The sequence below is a fragment of the Callorhinchus milii genome, unplaced genomic scaffold (genome assembly GCF_018977255.1).
Source record: "Callorhinchus milii isolate IMCB2004 unplaced genomic scaffold, IMCB_Cmil_1.0 Scaffold16, whole genome shotgun sequence".
Lineage (NCBI taxonomy): Eukaryota > Metazoa > Chordata > Chondrichthyes > Chimaeriformes > Callorhinchidae > Callorhinchus > Callorhinchus milii.
In genome coordinates this window covers 2,455,905-2,475,889 of record NW_024704757.1, presented here as the reverse complement: position 1 = coordinate 2,475,889, position 19,985 = coordinate 2,455,905, and the positions used below count along the sequence as shown (strand labels likewise).

The window sequence follows — 19,985 nt, the reverse complement described above, 5'->3', positions numbered from 1 at the left end:
AGAATATGTCCATGACACTCCCAAATGCAAGGCCTTTCCGATGACAAATCATGTGGAGTCCTGTAGCTCAGTGGTTAGAGCACTCGCTTTGCAAGTGAGAGACCTGAGTTCAATTCCAGGCAGAGGGCGAAACCTTGGGCAAGTTTCCTTACTCCACACAGAGCCTAATAATAATCCCTCCAAAACAAAAAACAATAATAAATTGGTCATTTTCAATCTACGACTGTTTGTGGGACATTGCTGTGCGCAATTGGCTGCCGCGTTCACCCACAAATATATACAGTCAATTCACTTTACAGTGTGTTCTGTGAAGTGCTTTGGGATGTCCTCCCAACATGAAAAGCGCTATATCAAATGCAAGGATTATTATGTCTCTAAGTCAATCGGTTGTTGAGATTTTGGCTGACACACAGACAGACATTATTTTATTAGTATAGACAGAAGACAGATAAATAGAAGATAGATAAGGCCAAAGTTGAATACATTTGAAAAAAATCAATACAACTTCAAATGCCATTTCTAATGTGAAGTCTTATTGCTATATTTAATCACTATTCTTCCTGAATAAAATCTGATTTCTTCCAGTATACAAGGTTTAGACAGATAGAATGCAGGACAATAATGATCTCAAATATTTGAGAGATTCAGTATTAGTGTCTCTGGCAACAATTCCAACCTTATGTGCTAAGATGCATTGAAAAGTAGATTAAGACAGCATGTAGTTTGATTGAGAGTGAAGTTTTTAAAATCAAAGATCAAACCCATAGGAATGTTACTGCCGGCCAACATCCACCACAATGATTCCACAGTCAGCATATGGCCCAGCATTGTTTTCAATCAACAGCAATAATTAACAAAATATGTGACAAAGATCAGTACACTTGGAAAACCATAAAGAATTCTGTTGCTCAAGGACTTATCAAGAATGTGGTAAGGATACCCTACACTGGTGCTTTTTCTACCCTGCCCTTCTTTTGTCCAGCTAATGTGTTTTCCTATAAAGGATTTTTTTTTAAAAATTAGATTAGTCACATTAGATTTTGTTCACATCTATTATGTTACTGTCAGAAAAAAAAGCTATTACAAATATGGATTTCCTTGTAAGAATTGTGGGTAGGCTATGAAGTGGGTTTCCACAACAACTGTAGTTTTGGTGAACATTTTGAGGTGGTAACCTCAATCTTACAGCTTCTTAACAGCTAGATGTGGTCTCTAGTACATTGAATACACTATATTAATTATTAATAATACTTGCGTTTGATATAGCACCTTATCACTTCATTGAGACGTCTCAAAGCACTTTATGGAATTTTACTGTGAATTGCAGTGACTTTATAGGCAAACGAAGCAGCGAATTTATGCACAATACTCCACAAACAGCCATGAAGGGAGTGACCAATTTTATCGGGGGTGTGGGGGGGGGGGGGGGGGGAAAGAGTTGTTGGCCTGGACACCTTTATCAAGTTATCAATTGGCTAAAACCTACGGTTAACAGGAAAGATTGATTTTAGCTCTTTGACATTCCATTTATCATTTTTTAATAGAGGTTAGATTTAAAGTTCTTTAATCCAGAGAGTAACTGCACACCCAACATTCATTAGATTTATGCCCAGATTGAATTTTACTTTATTCCTTAAAAAAGTCATGTAACATTAAACATTCTTGAAATTTAATTGACAAAGGAACATTGGTATAGGTTTCAATTGCCTGCATTAATTGCACCTCTAACAAAAAACGATATTACAAACCTTTAGTAAAAAAACATGCGGTAAATATTTTGAATGAGTTGAATATTTAATATTTTCAGATGAAAGCACTAAATTACCTACAAGAAGCCTAAATGTATGATACCCTTTCAATAAAAATCATTTATGTACACAGGTACAATAGTCAAAAGAAATCTTCTGCTGCCAGACAGCAAGCACTATCGCTCATCCCCCAGTTCATAGGCAAATTATTCCCCAATAGTTCGGTAAAATGTAGAAGTTGAGAGCTTTGATCATCTTGCATTTGGCTCAAAGTAGCAGCACTGGTCCATGTCCAAAGGAACTATAGTTGTAACTTCTGCAGTTACAATCTTTGCCTTTTTTTAAAAAAAACAATATTTTGAGTGTTAAGTCCGCCGGCATCTCTTTCGTTGGCAGGCGTCTGTCTCTAGCGAGGAGGAGCTGTCGGAATCACTGCCTGACGAGCCACACGCAGCCTCTTTGCTATTGCTTTCATGATTCATGGAGAGCACCCAACCCAAGCGATTGCGTAACATGCGTTTCAGACCCGGGGGTAGGGGAAGAACCTCCAGCGTATCGGTGTGATCAGGCATTAGCTCTCGAAGTCTCAAGCAGCAAAGGTACTGAAGAGAGGTCTGGGAGAAACAAGAGCGGATCACTTTCATACTGCTCCTTGCTGCAGTTGAACAAACCATTGGGAAGAGCTTCTTATTTTGCACTTTTGTAGCTGCAACTCCTTTATAAGGAAGAAATACTCATTAACACCGACCAGACATCCATTATTATCAAGAGTCATCTTTTAGCAGCACAGTAAAATGCTTGAGGCTGGCTTGCTGTAGAGCTGGCATACCAAAGCTCTCGAGACTGCCAAACCATTCAAAATAAAATCTGCCAACTTTACTGTTCCTCACAAATCATTTATGATACGGTCCAGCAATCTCAAGTGGTGAAATCCCAATTGTGACACGATTAACACGTCTTTTTTAATATACTTTCTGCAATGTTTGCATTAAGAACATAAGAATTAGGAGCAGGAGTAGGCCATTCAGCCCCTCGAGCCTGCCCCGCCATTCGATAAGATCATGGCTGATCTTCTGACCTAACTCTAATTACCTGCTCTATCCCCATATCCCCTCTGTTTTTTAAAAATCTATCAGTCTCAGCCTTGAAGATGTTCAAGGACTGAGCATCTACAGCCTTCTGGGGGAGTGAATTCCATAAATTCACTGCCCTCTGAGTGAAGAAATGTTTCCTCAACTCTGTTCTAAAAGGCTGACCCTTAATTTTCAGACTGTGACCCCTGGTTATAGATTCTCCTACCGGGAAAACAGACCCTCAGTGTCTACTTTATCAGCCCTTTAAGGAGATATGTTTCAATAAGATCTGCTCTAATTCTTCTGTACTCTAGAGAATACAGCCCTAGTTTATTCAGCCTATCCTCATAGGTCAGTCCCCTCATCCCAGGAACTACGCTAGTGAATCTACGCTGCACTCCCTCTCGGGCAAGTATGTCCTTTTTTAAATAAGGAAACCAAAACTGCACACAATACTCTCGGTGCGGTCTCACCAGGGCCCTATACAGTTGCAGCAAGACTTCCCTACTCTTGTACTCTAAACCTTTTGCAATGAACGCTAACATGTCGTTCGCCTTCTTAGTTGCTGCTGCACCTGCAAACTAACTTTTTGCTATTTAATATTCAGTGCTAATGTATCCTTAAAGTACTGGTGGCTGCTTGGGCAAAGTGCACACAACTTCTCTCGACTCTACTTCCTTTTGGATACCAGCCAATGTCACGAACACATCGCCTTGTTGCTGAAAACAGGGCCATTCTACCAGAACATTTGCAGGCTTCTATCCATTTCTAAGACTCTATTCATCACAGGATGTTGATATGCCTTGTCTTGGCTTTTAGGTTAATTTTCATTTCATATAAGAATAATCATCCTTGCATTTGATATAGCGCCTTACCACGTCTTCGAGACGTCTCAAAGCGCTTCACAGAATATACTGTAAAGTGAATTGACTATATATTTTATGGCCGAAATGCGGTAGCCAATTGTGCACAGCAGTGTCCCACAAAGAGTCGTGGATTGAGTGACCAAATTCTTGCAAGGCTACACTTTCTCCAATTTTAAACTGGTTTGAACATAGCAGGTCAGTCTCTACTCCACTCTGTCAATTAGAAGAACAGCTCTTTATCCAATTGAGATTTTCAAACATAAATATCCCACCATATAAACTGGTTCATACCTATGCATTTCCTGTTCTTGAAGAAGGTCAGGGTACCGTACCAGGTATCCAAGTGAACACCTATGATGGAACCTTGTCCAAACCTGGTTGAGAAATGGCTCTTGGCACCTTTGTGATGAAGTACACCTAAAATAAATAAAACTGTTAAAAATCTTAATAAAATGACATATTAAAGCGCTTCACAGGCTGCATTTGGTATAGCACCTTTCACATCGAGAGAACAACCCAAAGAGTTTCACAGGATTTACTGGAAAGTGGAGTGACTGTATATTGTGTACACTAAAATTTGAGTACAGCAATGTACCATTAACAGTGCATTTTCTTCAGCCAACTTAAGACTAATTTGTAATGGCTCAACAATAGTTCATTATTTTACAATAGCTTCACAACAACTACTTAAAAGGGAACATACCAGCATATTGCTATCCAGTGAGAAAGACACCAATCCTGGGCTTAAGAAAGTGCAACATAGCCTCAGTATCAGTGAGACAGTAATGCAGCTGATACCAAGCCACGCTGTACATTTCAGCACCAGAATTAGAATCTGGAAGCAAAAGAATGCAGATTCCTGCTGTGTAAAGAGGATCTAGGCAGATGATTCATCTGAGCCTGGGAGGGAAGGAATCTGTGATCAGCTTTCACACACTGCTCATACTTGTTGCAATCCTCTTCAGAGATACTTAAAAAATATTTTTTCGGGCACTTTGAGTAGAGAAATACTTTACATTGAAAGTAACCTTCTTTCCCCCTTGAAATTCCTTTTGAATTGCTCATGATCTGTTCCTTTCAAGTCATGGAATCTTTCTCTCTTCGGTTTTACCCAGATTCACAATCACAGATAAGACATCAATAATGTGTCATGAGAGCACGATATTGCATCATACATGTTGGAGCTTTGAAAACATTGGGCAAGTCGTAAAGTTCTGACTCAACTCCAAACACAGCAAGTTTTGTATGAATAGTTAAGATATCTTCTTTGCAAAACTCCAATACAGAAAACATGCCACATAATCCACACAAAACATATTGCTCTGATAAACTTGCTCGCAGATATCTTGCCTGATTTAATGTATTACTAGAATGTCATTCTCTTTCCCGGTTGGTGGCTGCATTCCTAGTTTTCTTCTTCCTATTGCCAACTTTCTACTTATGTTTTATAGCTGTTTACACAAAGCTTTTCTCATGATATTTATGCTTTATTCAAAACAGAGGATCCCCTAAAGCAGAAACCAGAAAAAAGGAAGAAAGGGCAGAAAGATAGACTGAAAAATACTAATTGTATCTGGTGGATTGTAGGCTAGGACACTGGGGAGAAACTCCATTTTCCCTTTGAGAAGTGCTATTAGATCTTTAATGTACAACTAAAGATGCAAACTTGGTTTAACATTTTGTCTGAATCATTGCATCTCTGAGAATTTCACTTTGCCTCTCCGCCCCACTCCCTATTCACTCACCAGGACCTCACAAGAGTGCAGCTCAAGGCTTGAACCTTCTGACCCAGACAAGAGTCCTGTCAATAGGTACCAATATACAAGAGTGAATGCTTCTTGAAGAATGGTACCTGTATAGGAGAGACCCCAACTATCTTCATCCTTTCCCAGCAGGCTGCAGAAGGTATGACGATACTTGTCCAGTTTGACATCAGTTGTTCCGATTCCTACCATCTAAACAGTGACAAAAAGTACAGAGCTTTCTTAGTAACAGCTTTCAGTTTGCAGAATTGAAACGCTCATCCATTTAAATATGCCCTTCTTGGCTGAACCAACTATGGAGGACTTCACCAATAGCGTACAGGTTCATCATGGAAATTACTATGACATGAGAGAATGTTAAATTAACACCAGGTAATGTAAGCAATTGCTGGGATCAGCTTCAGTGTAACTCAATTTGCTCATCATGAACAAGCTATTTTTAACTGACACTTCCACATTCAGCTGTTGGTATCAGAATATAGTTAAACCTGAGCTGCAGCTTTCTGTGATGTGAAAATGAAGCATCAGTTTCACATTTTCACACAGCTTTTAATAGTTTAACAGTGGACCTACAGTGAGAGGGTGAAACTGTCAGGGTTTGTACACTTTACATAGAGTATACACTACTGAGAGCTACATGGCTACAGGTGGATGGGTTCTTCAGGAGTGAGAAGAGGAAACTCCCCATAGGGAGAAAGAGAGAGGCAGTAGGCAAGCCAACCGACCAAGTCTTCTCTCAATGCAGCTCCCGGCAGCAGTAGGATCATTTGAATATACTATATAATAATTCTGCATTTGATATAGAGTGTTATCATGTCTTCCGAGACATTTCAAAGCTCTTCACAGGATTTACTATGAAGTATAGTGATTGCGTATGAGCAACATTATCTGGTCCAGGAAGCCTGGAGAAACCTCCTTTCTCTTTTCAAACAGTGCCATGGGATACTTATTATACACCTGAAAAGGCAGACTTGTTTTAACGTCTCATCAGAAGGACGGCACCTCCAACAATGCACTGTTTGTGGGACATGGCTCTGCACAATTGCTTGCCGCGTTTTGTCCACAAAACACAAAGTCACTACACTTTACAGTATATTCTGTGAAGCGTTACATCAAATGCAAGATTATTATTAATTAGTATAGCACTGCATTGGAGAGTCAGCTTAGACTATATGAGTTCTAAGTACCGACATGCGGCTTGAATCCACAACCTTTTGACTAAGATGGTACTGATGACACATAACGACAGACCTGTCTTGCTTTACCTTTTAGATGGAAAATGGTGGGAAAAGGATAAAGAAAAAATAAGAAATGACAGTGCCAGCAGGATCCTACAATTTGAAGATTCATGTAAGTGACAGATAGAAAAGAACTATGGGATAAATCCCCAAAACGCGATGTGGGGAGGCTTTTTAAACTAAAACGTGAAGGTTAAAGTGACATGGAAATGGAGCCAGAATCTTTGAGAACAAAATAAAAATAACTGTCGCATATAAGGCAGGTTTCAGACAGAAAGTCGATTAAACCGAGTAACAAAATTTTCCATCCAAAACTTATGTGAGCCAAATTGACTGCACGCAACCAAGGATGCAACTTCTCCTAAAATGTCCTATGTACAAAATTAAATCATCATAGCACCATCATAGGAGAAGTAATGCTATTTATTTACATGTTGAGCTGACACTGTATTGTACCTACCATGTCTGTCCCATAGACAGGAGAGGTCATTTTAATTTCCCAGAAGTGTTGTCCTTCACTCATTTCCTTGTCGCCTCGGACAGCAGCTGTTCCACAACTGTAATCCATGTGGAAATTGACCTCTCTGTTCTCAAAACTCAGCAATGTGGCAGAGGACTTACTAGTGTCATCCCACACCCAGTCAAAGTCTGTGTGGAGAGGAAATTTAGTTTAAAAAAAACACAAGACATTACTGCCAATGGTCATACTTTACTCATCACTTCCTTCTCCTCCTCTCATAAAGGTACATAGAAAATACAAGACAGAAATGGGCCTATTCTATCCAACATTTTGCCCACAAAGTGCACAGTCAATCCACTTTACAATATATTCTGAGAAGCACTTTGTCTCAATGATGTGATAAGGTGCTATATCAATCCAAGGATTATTCTTTATTATAACTAGTACTTGCAAGGTTTATACTCTACACGAGCCCCGATGCCTCATATTCCCTCTCTTGTTAATTCAAACTAAACTTTGGTTTTAGAAATTGTGCCAACCGACAATGACAGAAGCAAACAAACTCAGTTTCCTGAAAAATTAGATTGTCAGAAAGACACAATTGCACTCCACCTTACGCATTTCCTACTGTGTCTTGTCTGCTCTGATTTTGGGTGTATCTTGATCTAAGGAATGTTGAATCCTGACGCTGTGTTACTTGAGTTTCTGTATTGGCTCATTTCACCTTCCTTATGTACGTATTTGTCCTATTGGCTAATGGGTGCACTTGCCAAATCCCTCAATAAAACAACATCTATCTTGATCATTCTTACATTCATCCTCCTCTCCACAATGACAGTCCTTCATGCGATGGAAGCTGCGCACACTGGGACAGTATCGGGTGTCACTCTGGCTCACACAATCACAGTAGGATTCCCCTGTTACAGGGACTGCAGTTGGGATTGATGGTGGCAAATAACGGAATTCTGGTTCAGAATCTGAGTCACTGTGCTGTAAGAGATTAAAAACAAAGAATTCAATATGAAACATAATAAATAATCCTTGCATTTGATATAACGTAGAAACAGGAGTTTGCTATTCAGAACCTCAAGCCCGTTCCATCATTTTATAAGATCACGATTGATCTGTACCTCAAGTCCAGTTAGCCGCCCTTGCCCCATGTCCATTAATACCCTGACAAGATAACGCCTTATCATATATTTGAAACATCTCAAAGCCTCACTGATGGCGGTGCATTCCCCGCGAGACAGTACAGGGATAGTGTGGGAATTAGTTTCAAAGTCCTTGTGATGATCCTAAAGCAGGGTGGTCCAACCTTTTGGGTGTCGAGAACCAGATGCCACATTTGGCTTGGTCAACCGTTAGCTGCCCACTCCGTGATTAGCACTATACTGTCCATTAGCATCTGTTCATATAGCTTGTAGGTCGAGCAGAGTAAGGATATTGGGCGGTAACTCTTTGATGAGTTTGGGTCTTTACAACCTCCATCATCTGGGTATCTGCGATGTGGACAAGCAGCCACTTCTATGCACTTGTCCCGAAGTGCAGACATATTCATTAAATATAAAATCAAGTCCAGCATTATTTCTACATTTCAGGGGTTTTCATGGCTATTTTTAGCAATACCTAGAGCAATGCTCAGTAAAAGTGCAGGCATTACTTCACATTGCTGTTATGCAGATGTTATCAGAGGAAATCATTGCTTATCTCTCTCTGATGCAGCCATAATGTAAGAAGAATGCACACTTTTATCTGATAATTTCTAAGCAGCTAAAGAATAAATTACATTATGCCACTTGTTTAGCCAATCACTGTATGAACTTCTACATTTTGTTCACATTTATCAAAATTCTTATTTCTGAAAATTCCCAATGGTTCCACACTACTGCGCTTGTAATTATTTAATTTCCATACCAAATGTTTCTGAACTTTGGTCTTTCAAAGAGCCAGCACAGATGGGCTGAATGGCCCACTGTGCTGTAAATTTCTATGGAACAAACTATAACTAATGCTTACATCAATAGAAGTTCCAATTTGCTGATTCACAAAATACAGTACACAGTACAACCCAAGATTACTTGATAACAGATATATTTTCTGATCTTTACCAAATTGATTCATTACAGAACCTGTTTATTGGGTCTATTGCAAAAACTAATTCACTCTCTCCAAACAACTTCAAAGTATGGTAGCTTTATTTTTTTTAATAGGACAATTTGACATTTTCAATTTAGGATAATGCAAAAAAGCAGACCACCATTGGCGACGGTCAAGGTTTTCAGTACACATCACATAAACCACACGCACAGAAGAATAAAGGTTAAGATGTACAGAATGGTGCAATACTGGATTTAAAATCTAGTTATTAAATAGATGAGGAGAGGAATTTTAAAGGTATGCATTAAACAAATGCCCATGCCATTTAAAATGTTCATTGACCATCTTGGACCAGAGGCAGAAATTGCTTATCATTTGGAACCTACCACAGTAGGTTCATAGTTGGTTACAGATAGTCCAATTATGCCTGAGGTACCAAGTTCAGTACAGACAAGCATTAATCCCTTTAATTCAGTCTGGGATGCATGCGTTCTTTCCCTTCCTCTCCTCTGCATTTCATGTCCAGAGAGAGGGGCACAGGGCAATTGAAGAATGAACAGCGATATGTGATTTAGAAACAAGGTTAGGACTGAAGGCCTTGTTCTACTTTTTGCAGAGTGCTCGTTGGGTTTGTAAATAGGTTAGCGATGACATGATTTTCTCTGTATGGTTACTTACCTGCCCGTCGGAATCATAGCCAGAACCTTCGGCCCCATTGGGCAATACTAGAGCCCGGGCATCAGTATCTCTATGAACTCCACTGTACACGTAGCGCCAGGCACGATTATTTCTGGTACGACGAGACATGGTGCTCAGAAAAATCTCGCCTGTAACATAATGCATTTATTCATTAGTCAAGGTATTTCACATCTTAATAATTTTTATAGCAATTTTGAGAACAGAATATATTCAATTGAAATAAAAAAGGTATTGACTGTTAATCACACCTCATTAAAAGAATAAAGAAAATGCAGTGAAGCCACTGCAATGACGTAAGGCCGGGGTGATGTCTGAGGTAACTGTGAAAGCAGCACCACTTTTTTTTGGGGGGGGGGGGGGGGAAGAGTTTATTACCCTTGGAAGCGATCTACCAATCAACTAACAACTGGGTTCCAACTTACTGCTTAGTAATCAGAGACGTGTGAAGTAAGGAAACTTGCCTAAAGTTTTGCCCAGGTCCTCTCGCTTGTGAGGCAATTCCCCTAACCACTAAACTATGGGACTCCACACAAACATATCCTCTACACATCAATAAAGTTAACAATATGTTGTTCCGCGCAGTTGTTTTAATCCAATAGTAATAAATTATCCTTGAATTTGTTCTAGCTAACAAGTATTTATGGCAATGGAAAGGAGCATTATTTCTAATAAAGTTGTGCACTTGGATTTACAGCTCTGCTACCTACACATTAATAGCTAAACAGAACACACCCATCACATATGATGGAAGCATTATATCTGAATAACTTTGCAGCAAAAGAGTTGAGGGGAAATTGTTGAGGTTCTAATCCACACCCGGCAGCTTTAGGAATTCACCTTTTCCATGTGCCTGATTTTTGCCCACACAGGTGCCAGCTACTATCCAACCTTTCCTCACACGTGAGCCCAGTGAACATCAGCATATGATAGCAGAGGCTAAGCCAAATCCACATTTTCAAAAAAGTTGTTTTTCTCCCTCCCTAACTCAAGAGACCACTAAGACCAACTGAAGTGTTCTTTTCAACTGCCTTGACTGTGACCAGCTGACATGTATTAATTGTGGAGCTCTGAACCTCTTCCCTAAGTGGGAAAACGAGTAATGACTTGTTATATGTGGGACAGGAGTCTTGAACTCTCTCAAAGCTTCCTCTTTTCGTTAGCAAGTTTGGTCATAGTCCTGGATACACCCAAAGGAATTCATTGATAAATATAGGAAAAAAACATTGAGTGCAGCCACGTCGCCGCCCATGCTGAAAGCAATATGACTCACAGTCAAAGGAGTGGAAATGAGGCATCAGAACACAAGCATGACTTGTCAGACTCTCCGATAGCAATAGGAGGATTAAAGGAAAAACAGATTTGCATCAGTCCAGTCAGACAAGCTGACTATCTTAAACTGGACTGACGTGACATTTGGAAACATCGAAAGACCTGGGGAGGGGTGTAAGAGAGATTGAGCAACAAAGTGGGGGGGTGGGGGGTGGCTGAGAGGAAGTCGGGATTAAGGGGAAAGGTAGACAATGCTCCAAAGTGGCATCTCCAGTTGAACAGTGCAGTTGGAACAGTGCCATTGCTTCAAACTGCTACCATACATCTGTGTTGTCCGAGTATAGACAGGCAGAGTATTTAAATGGTGAAAAAGAGATTGATGGCCACAAAGAGAACAATTTAGTCACAGCAGTCGTGGAAGTTTCTAGGTGATCTGCCTATACCTTCCGAAAGCTTCTCCAAGATTTGAAAAGTGCTTAACATTTTGTAGAAATGTTATTACCAGTAAAGGACTTTCAGGTATCTTAAAAGGCTCTGACATACGTGTGAACCAGCCTGACAGGAGCTCTGTTTGTAACGATAAAACTATTTATCAGACATACTCAATTAATGGATCTCTGCCATGTTCATCAATTGGCATAAATGACTGAAATGCTGCAGTAGCCAGAATACACTGACCTTGTATCTTGCTTCTCTCAAGAGGCCCAGTGTAGAGAACTGAAATCTTGCCAAACAAATGCATGGATATTACTCATTCCTCCCTCCCCAATTAATTGCCAATCTTACCCATCTTGTATATTGAAAACACGTAAAATGTTTGGTACATGTCTTTTTTTAAAAAAGTGTAAGCAGAATGGAACGTGTGGCAAACAACTTTTCAATCTCATTTTGATCTCTTCTAACCTGCAGCACCCACCATAGCCCATTATGTTCTTTATAGCACACAGTACAAAGCAATAACATTTAAAGCACGAAGACCGTAGTGTTATTCAGACAAATGTGAAGGTCTGAATAGCTACATTCCCATCAGCACAGGTCATGCTTGATTGAATCTTGTCATATGTAATGAACATTTGAAAATAATCTTTTTCCTTCAAGGTGAGAAAGTGGCAACATGATGCAATATTAATTGGGTTTCAATCCTGTGATCATTTCTCTAAAGGGAAACTTTTAAGATAAACTGATGGATCATTCAATTTTGCAGTTTTTCACATTCCGATTAATTTCCCCATTTTACAGAACTGTGCGAATGCTGATGTGATGAAGTAAAAATTGAAATATACACATACATGCATAAAAGTTACATAAATATTACAATGTTTCATGATTTCCCAACATAATACAGTAGTTACGCGATTAAACCTTCGACATGCATTACCAGCCTTAAAATATTTAAGCACTTCAAGATTATAAATCTTTTCCTGTTTAAAAGACTTAATGTAAGTGAGTAAACCATTTATGTAATGGCAATGAAAAATCTATTTCATGTCAAACACATTCCACTCGGATATTAAGTTGACCAAAACTAACTGTTTACAAAGTTGAAAAAAAACTGTTACTTTTGTCAATAATATTACCTATAATGAATGGAAATTAAAAGAAAAGACGTTAGAACAAATAAATGTTGCAGCAGTTTTATTATACATGGCCTATATTCCTTTATTAAATTTAATTTTAGATTTCATCCCTAGTTATAATTATGTATCTTTCATGTCAGTAAACAAAAAAGGCTGCATCTGATTATGCTTAGTTTAAAAAAAGGGTTGTTTTATTATAGATGAAACAACATGACAAAAGCTGAATAGTCGTCTACTTTCCATGTTTTTCGACACAACTTAAGTGAGGCAACATTGTCAATAGCTTTCCTGCAAAAAAACAATGGTAAGCAAAAAGGCTTCTTAATGTTCGCATCTTCTACTTTAACCATCGCGCAGTACAATCACAATCCAATGGCTAACCTTAATCTAAATGCATCTGTAAAGTAACATATAAACAGCCTTATAGATTAGCCCTACGGCAACAGAACCCAATCAGCATGTATCATCATAGCTGTTCGCACTTCAAAGTATTCAATTCATGCTATTGCTTCTCGTAGAGCATAAAAAGATTAATGAGTTTTATTTGCACTAAATTTGTTAACCTTCATTCACTGTGAAACCTGTTTTTAAGGATTAAATATTTCATGTAGTTATATCCAATGTGAACCTCAATCCACAAACTGGTAAATGTGGGTACAGGACTGGTGTAAACAATGGAGGTTGAAATAATCAGCAATAAAAAGATAATAGCCAAATTCATACTAACCGGATCCAACTTGTTCCATCCTAGTACTTCCAATGTTATCCCCCCAAAAGGGAAAATTTCTAGGTTCCTCACTGAGTCATGAAAAATAGGTGTGCAGCATTAATAATGAGTGAACAGTTAATATTCCAGAAGGCACTGAATGATAAGACCCTACTGAATCCAGCAGCAGATGTCAACCTATCAGAAAGAAGTACTTGCGTGCTTCAGAAGCATTTGCTGCCAGAGATTAGTACAGCTTATTAAAGAAAGAACATAAAACCTAAACATCAAAAGGATGTTTGTCCCATCAAGCGTGATTCTTTCAGTCTAAACAAAAGATGAACTCCATCATGAACTGAACTGCACCCCACCCAATATATCAAGTTATTTTAAAATGTGGAAATGACACATTGACTGGGAAGAGAAAACAGTATCGGAGTGCTGGAGTGAGGCAATTATTTGCAGCTGCACAAGTACACAAAGGGGACCCTGACATACAGAAGCTATAGGGAACAAGAATGATCTGCAATACTGCAAAAGGTCCACAAATCAGTTCTGAGACCCAAGTACTGAATACTATCATTTGGAAATATGGTTCTAAAGCTGTATTATAGCAATGATTAAATTTTCCACACCACTGTTAAGTGGTGAAAATGACACAGGGCAATGTTCAATCAAAGAAAACTGACAAGTTGCTTCTAAGCCCCAAAGATACAACTACGCCTAGTATGATTATCAGATTAACCCGATCTTGGTAATAACTATAGAAAATGTACTATATACTCCAACCTATCCTTCCCGCCCCCATCCCCAAACAAATAAATCCTCTCTCTGAAACCCAGAAGTACCCCGAGGCAAGGGAAGAGTATATCAGACAAGTTTTCCATCCTATTACAATACAATAACCATCATATAAAGGGTACACGTGTAAAGCATTATGCAAGAGACTTCAACAATCTGCCAACTCTCATTCTCCACACTTGATGGCTGCATGAACACAATATTCCAGTAAAAGGTAGTACTTTTGGAACAGGAGAGAAGAACAAATTATAAAGGAGGGGTGGAAGGGAAGAAAGAATATGATTAAAGTAACTGAAGCAAAAAAGTCTAAAAATAAGAAACAATCAGATAGATCAAATAGCAGAGGGGAAAAGAGAAAAGTGAGGAAACAAATGCTAAATGATATGCAATACAGAGGTACAAAGCTAAATCAATGCTTTAAATGACTGAAGTCACCAGACATGAGCCTTGTCCTAGATCCTATTTAATTTATGCTCCAGTGGAGTCCTGTAGCATATTGGCTAGAGCTCTCGCAAGCGAGAGGTCCCAGATTTGATTCCCGGGCAGGGCAAAACCTTAGGCAAGGATTTTAGTCGATTGATGGATCGCTTTCTGGGGGTAATATCCCTTCAAATCAATCAATCAAGCAATCAATCCACGACAATTCAACTGACAGTATATCCTGCAAGGCGCTTTGAGAGGTCTCAATGGTGCAATAAGGCGCTATACCAAAATCAAAGATTATTATTCTCTTTGATGGGTACTGAAATAATAAACCCAATTTAGTTGCTTTTGTAACAATGCAGTCACATTAACAGCATTACTGCTACTGACTGGGTCTGTCATCGAGTCTTAAAGACTTGAGGCTCCATTCTTTCTGCTGGACCGCACTTTCCAGTCTAATGAATCTTCAGCTTCAATCCCGAGAAGAACAAAACCTTCAGGCTTTATTCAAAATGCTGTTACATCAGAATCAAGCAGCTGCTTCTGTGTCAACAGATTAAAGTATTTTGTGCATCTTCATGAATTTAATCATCAATAAATGTTCTCAGTGCTGGATGATATTCAGCATAATTTTATGATCTTCCCTTTTTATGCTACTTCAACCAGATATTCATACAGGAAAGGGATATCAACTATAAAGATTGCTTTTGCAACATGTCCTTTTCCTGGCATGAATTAGAAAACTATTGAAGGTCAAATTCCATTCAGCACCTGCTTAATTTATTTCATTGTTATACTACAGCTGTCTGTATGCTGAGATACATCAATATATTATTATACCATTTCAAGTTATTAACTGGAGAGCAAACTAATATCTTACATTTTTACCTTACAGTGAACTAATTGATCCACAGGGAAGGAAACAGAAAAAATGATCTGGATTAGTATAGTAAACTTAGTATATTGAGGAATATAAGGAACTATGCACAACTTGGAACAGCATCTGCACCCTAATATAATAATATTAATAGTGGAGCATTTGGCATAGTGCCTTATCGCGTCAGAAGGATAATAATAATAATCCTTGCATTTGATATTGCGCTTTTCACATTTTCTCGATGTCTCAAAGCACTTCACAGTAAAGTGAATTGACTTTATATTTGTGGGTGAAACGCGGCAGCCAATTGCGCACAGTAGTGTCCCACAAACAGTCGTGGATTGAAAATGACCAATTTATTATTGTTTTGTTTTTGGATGTCTCAAAGCGCTTCACAGGATTTACTGTGAAATGGAATGACCGTATTTGTAGGCAAATATGGCGGAAGACTTCTGCGCAGTGTCCCACAAACAACCATGAAATGAATGACCAATTTTATTTGAAGGATTGTTGGTCAGGACACTGGAAGAACTCTCTTCTATTTTTGAATAGTGCCATGGGATTTTTAACCTCCACCCAAACAGGCACGGTTTAATGTCTCATCCAAAAGACACACTTCCGACAATTCAGAACTGCAATGGAGCTTGGTCTATATGAGTTCAAGTCCCGACATGGGATATGATGCCACAACCTACTGAATCAGAGGTGAGAGTGCTCCTACTGAGCCAATGACAATATGTGGCTTATTACTGCTAAACACATTTCCTTTATTTTTAAATTAGTTAAAACTGTAAGTCTATCTGTAGCACCCTGGGGTAACAAATAATATCCCAATTATTGAAGCATTTAAAAAAACATGCGCTCTCAAAGTCAGTCCTCCATGGAAACAAAAAAGGTTACAGTCAATAAAACACACTGGCAGGTAATAAGCAGGAAAAATCTACCTCTCTTCTGCTAACAATTCACCCTAACCATAATACTGTACTGCATGTAACATTTCCTCACCTCAGGCGCTGACAGCATCACCATCCATGGTTGCACGCTCCACCTCGCTAAGCCAGTCCGGAACCTTGGGGTCTTTTTNGACCCTCAACAATCCTTTCTACCCCACATCTGCGCCATAACCCGCTCTGCTTTCCACCACCTCCGCAACATTGCCCGGCTCCACCACTGTCTCACACCGCAGGCCGCCAAAACCCTCATACATGCTTTCATTACATCGAGGCTTGACACTGCAAACTCATTGCTTGTCGCCCTCCCCAACTCCTCCCGCCAGATCATCTGGAACTCTGCAGCCCGCGTCCTCTCCCGCACTAGGCTCCGCGACCCTATCACCCCCATCCTCGCCCGACTCCACTGACTTCCAATCACACAGAGGATACAATTCAAGATCCTGTTCCTCACCTTCAAAGCTCTCCATGGTCTTGCTCCCTCCTAATCTGCAACCTCCTAACCCCCACCAACATGCTCGCTCCCTCTGCTCAGCGGACTCCGGCCTGCTTCATGCCCCCTGCCTCGCTCGCCCCACTATTGGCGGGCGGGCGGGCCTTCTGACACCCTGACCCGAACCCCAGCTCGGGTCCGAAACTCTGTCTGTCCAGCGCCTTGGGACGACCTCCCAACATGAAAGGCGCTATACAAATGTAATTTTGTCGTTGTTATTCTACCCTTAATTATGAAATACTCATCATCTTGAAAATGAGGAACATTGAAGGGTAATGAACAGAAGAAAAATTCAAGCTCAGACTTGATAGGATGATTGGCACCCTTCTATAATTTTAAGAAACCATAGAGCAACTTTCTTCCTCTGGAGAAACAGACATTGTGTTTTACACCAGTTTTATTACCAGACTGTTTTGGATCTGAATCCATATTCCACAAATCAAAGGGCAACATGCTAACCGACCCATTCTCCTTATACAAAACATACAAATGGATGATATTTTTCAAGTTTAAAAATAAATGGTTGCAATCACTAAAATACAGCGGCTTAAATATCTTTGACGCAGTGCTTGAGAAACAAATTGCATTCTTGCAAATTGTAATTTAAATTCAAGTATTTGGATTGCAATTGTTGCTAAACAGTTTTCTTTCCACAATTTTGTACATAAACTTATGATCAACAAACAACCCTGTTCATGTCTGTGTTCTTCTTAAAGCTGCATTTATCTCTTGGATTTTGTTTGAGTAACCGCGCACAGTATTGAGGCAGAACAGCAGGTAATAAAGAGGCCGTTTAAACTTTTGACAAATTGCTCTACAATAAGATCGAAGTTCAGCAACATGAATCCCACAAACATTCTGGACTGCAAAATATCTTTAAAGCCTAATTTATCATGCTTTAATAGCAGATAACTAACCAACTATAACTAACCATAAGCCAGGTACTATATATTTACACATATTTTTGGAAATCTACATACGTATAACGTAAGACAATCATCTATCTCAATCAGTAGACCGATTCTTCAAAGGTCAAGCTTCATTTAACTGGTGTTTACAACCGGTGAGCATGACTAATAACATAAAACATAAAATCTAACCCTCAGCACACTTTCCAATCCAATCTGGTGGTGCTCCCTTCCACTCTATATTTTTCACCCACAAAATATAGTCAATTCTCTTCACAGTATATTCTGTGAAACGCTTTGCGACGTCTCGAAGATGTGATAAGGCGCTATATCAAATGCAAGGATTATTATTATCATTATACTTTGGACAGTAGGATTCAAAAACAGACAATTAAAAGATACTGTGTTTGGAATGAAATCCGAATGATTCAGGTTCGCATGCCTATTCCTTGGTTACAGGGTTTTAAAAGCAGGAAACAAACGGATGAGTGGCTCACCTCAAGAACAGACAAGTCACCTTTGCCCGTGGCCAAAAAAAACCCGAGTAAAGTCAGGGAGCAGAGCGACAAGGAACGTCACTGGAAAGTGGTAAGAGATCACCTTGACAAACCTGATGCCATTTGAAGAGTTTATCCACGCCCAAAACGAGGTGCATGGAAGAACTCTTGTTCTTTGGGTATATATATACACACACACACACACACACATTAGTGTGTGACAGCGACAAACCCAGATATCCTCGGATTGGAGGGTTCGCAAATTGCAGATTAAAAACTACGGTCCGCCTTAGCCCCTCCACCAAAAAAAATACGTGGTTGACAACCTAATTTGCGAGCAAAGCGGATCATCCAAATAAATGCCTTTCCTGTCTGTCTGCTCGTCTCCCCCCCCCACCCCCCCCCCGGCCCCACCCCCACCCGTAACAGTCACAACAACAACAACCCCCATCTGTCAGGACATTTACTCCCTTTACATGATGTAAGTCAAGCTTCCCGTTGCCTGGCGTACCCCCCCCCGCCCTCACCCCCCCTCCCCCGCCCCCCCCAACGCTTTTCTCTACGAGTGCAACAACCGTCAAAATGCCCGCCGCCCCCCCCCCCCCCCGTCTTCTGGACGGGCGTTTGGTCGCGTGGATTTAATTTATTTTTTTATACAATATATATATATATATATAAAAAAAAGGCGCTCCCGACAGGAGTGGGGGGGACAGCCGCGGGGTGGACCTCCCTCAGGAAGGCTCCGGGCGCGGCCTCAAACTGCAAGCGAGGCCGCTCGGGTCACCTCAGAAACGGCTTCCCCTCAGGAAGGCTCCGGATCCGGGCGCGGCCTCAAACTGCAGCGAAGGCCGCTCGCCTCAGGAAGGCTCCGGATCCGGGCGCGGCCTCAACTGCAGCGAAGGCCGCTCGGTCACCTCAGAAACGGCTTCCCAGCCGTTTCTGAGGTGACCGAGCGGCCTTCGCTGCAGTTTGAGGCCGCGCCCGGATCCGCTGTCCATCCCTCAGGCAAACGCGCGCAGCGAACTCCCCACGAGCGTCTCACCTGCGCAGTCTAATCGAGGCCCGGGGGGGGGGGGGGGCAACCGGCGGGTGGAGCGGCTCCCGCGCCACGCACGCACGCGGCCGTCGCTCCTCCCGGTGCCGGGCTCGGCGGGGTGGGGGGGGGGCCTTTTCCGTCAACACGTCTCCCCTCACGCTCACCTCTCGACCAAACGTGTATCCCCGCCCTCCTGGCCCGGCCACCACGGGCTCTGATTGGCTGCTCGTCCACGGCGTCGGGTGGGGCGGGGGGGTGGGGCGGGACGATCCGCTCGCTGATTGGAGCGGAGGCGACGCCCATCACGCGGCGGGTCAGCAGCAGGTTTTCTGGCCGCTCCGGGTCGGACCCGCCCCCCTTTTCCCAGAGGTGGCGCGGGAGGCGGAGACAGCGGGAGCGCACGAGCCCAATCGGGCGGGTGTGTGCGTGTGTGTTTTTTAAAAAAAACGTTTTTCTTTTCTTTAAAAAAACATTAAATGAAAACCTTTTTGTTTCCTTTGGAGA

General features: G+C 40.8%; 1 protein-coding gene across 4 annotated transcripts; it reads right to left on the bottom strand.

The window, feature by feature from the left end:
* Window positions 1–1,600: 1,600 nt before the first annotated feature.
* LOC103188258 (SPRY domain-containing SOCS box protein 3) lies at window positions 1,601–19,684 on the bottom strand. 4 transcript variants are annotated; one of them, XM_007908185.2, is made up of 8 exons: window positions 18,446–18,464; window positions 13,518–13,588; window positions 9,924–10,072; window positions 7,961–8,138; window positions 7,149–7,336; window positions 5,540–5,642; window positions 3,979–4,104; window positions 1,601–2,463 (listed from the first exon to the last, which is right to left on the bottom strand). In XM_007908185.2, the coding sequence occupies exons 2-8, from the start codon at window positions 13,534–13,536 to the stop codon at window positions 2,114–2,116; spliced, it is 1,113 nt and encodes a 370-aa protein (XP_007906376.1). In that variant the 5' UTR covers window positions 13,537–13,588; window positions 18,446–18,464; the 3' UTR covers window positions 1,601–2,113. The 4 variants fall into 4 exon arrangements, with proteins under 4 accessions (XP_007906376.1, XP_007906378.1, XP_042197053.1 ...); XM_007908187.1 differs by lacking the exons at window positions 13,518–13,588; window positions 18,446–18,464 and adding an exon at window positions 19,646–19,684; XM_042341119.1 differs by lacking the exons at window positions 13,518–13,588; window positions 18,446–18,464 and adding an exon at window positions 19,488–19,545.
* Between the last annotated feature and the right edge of the window lie 301 nt (window positions 19,685–19,985).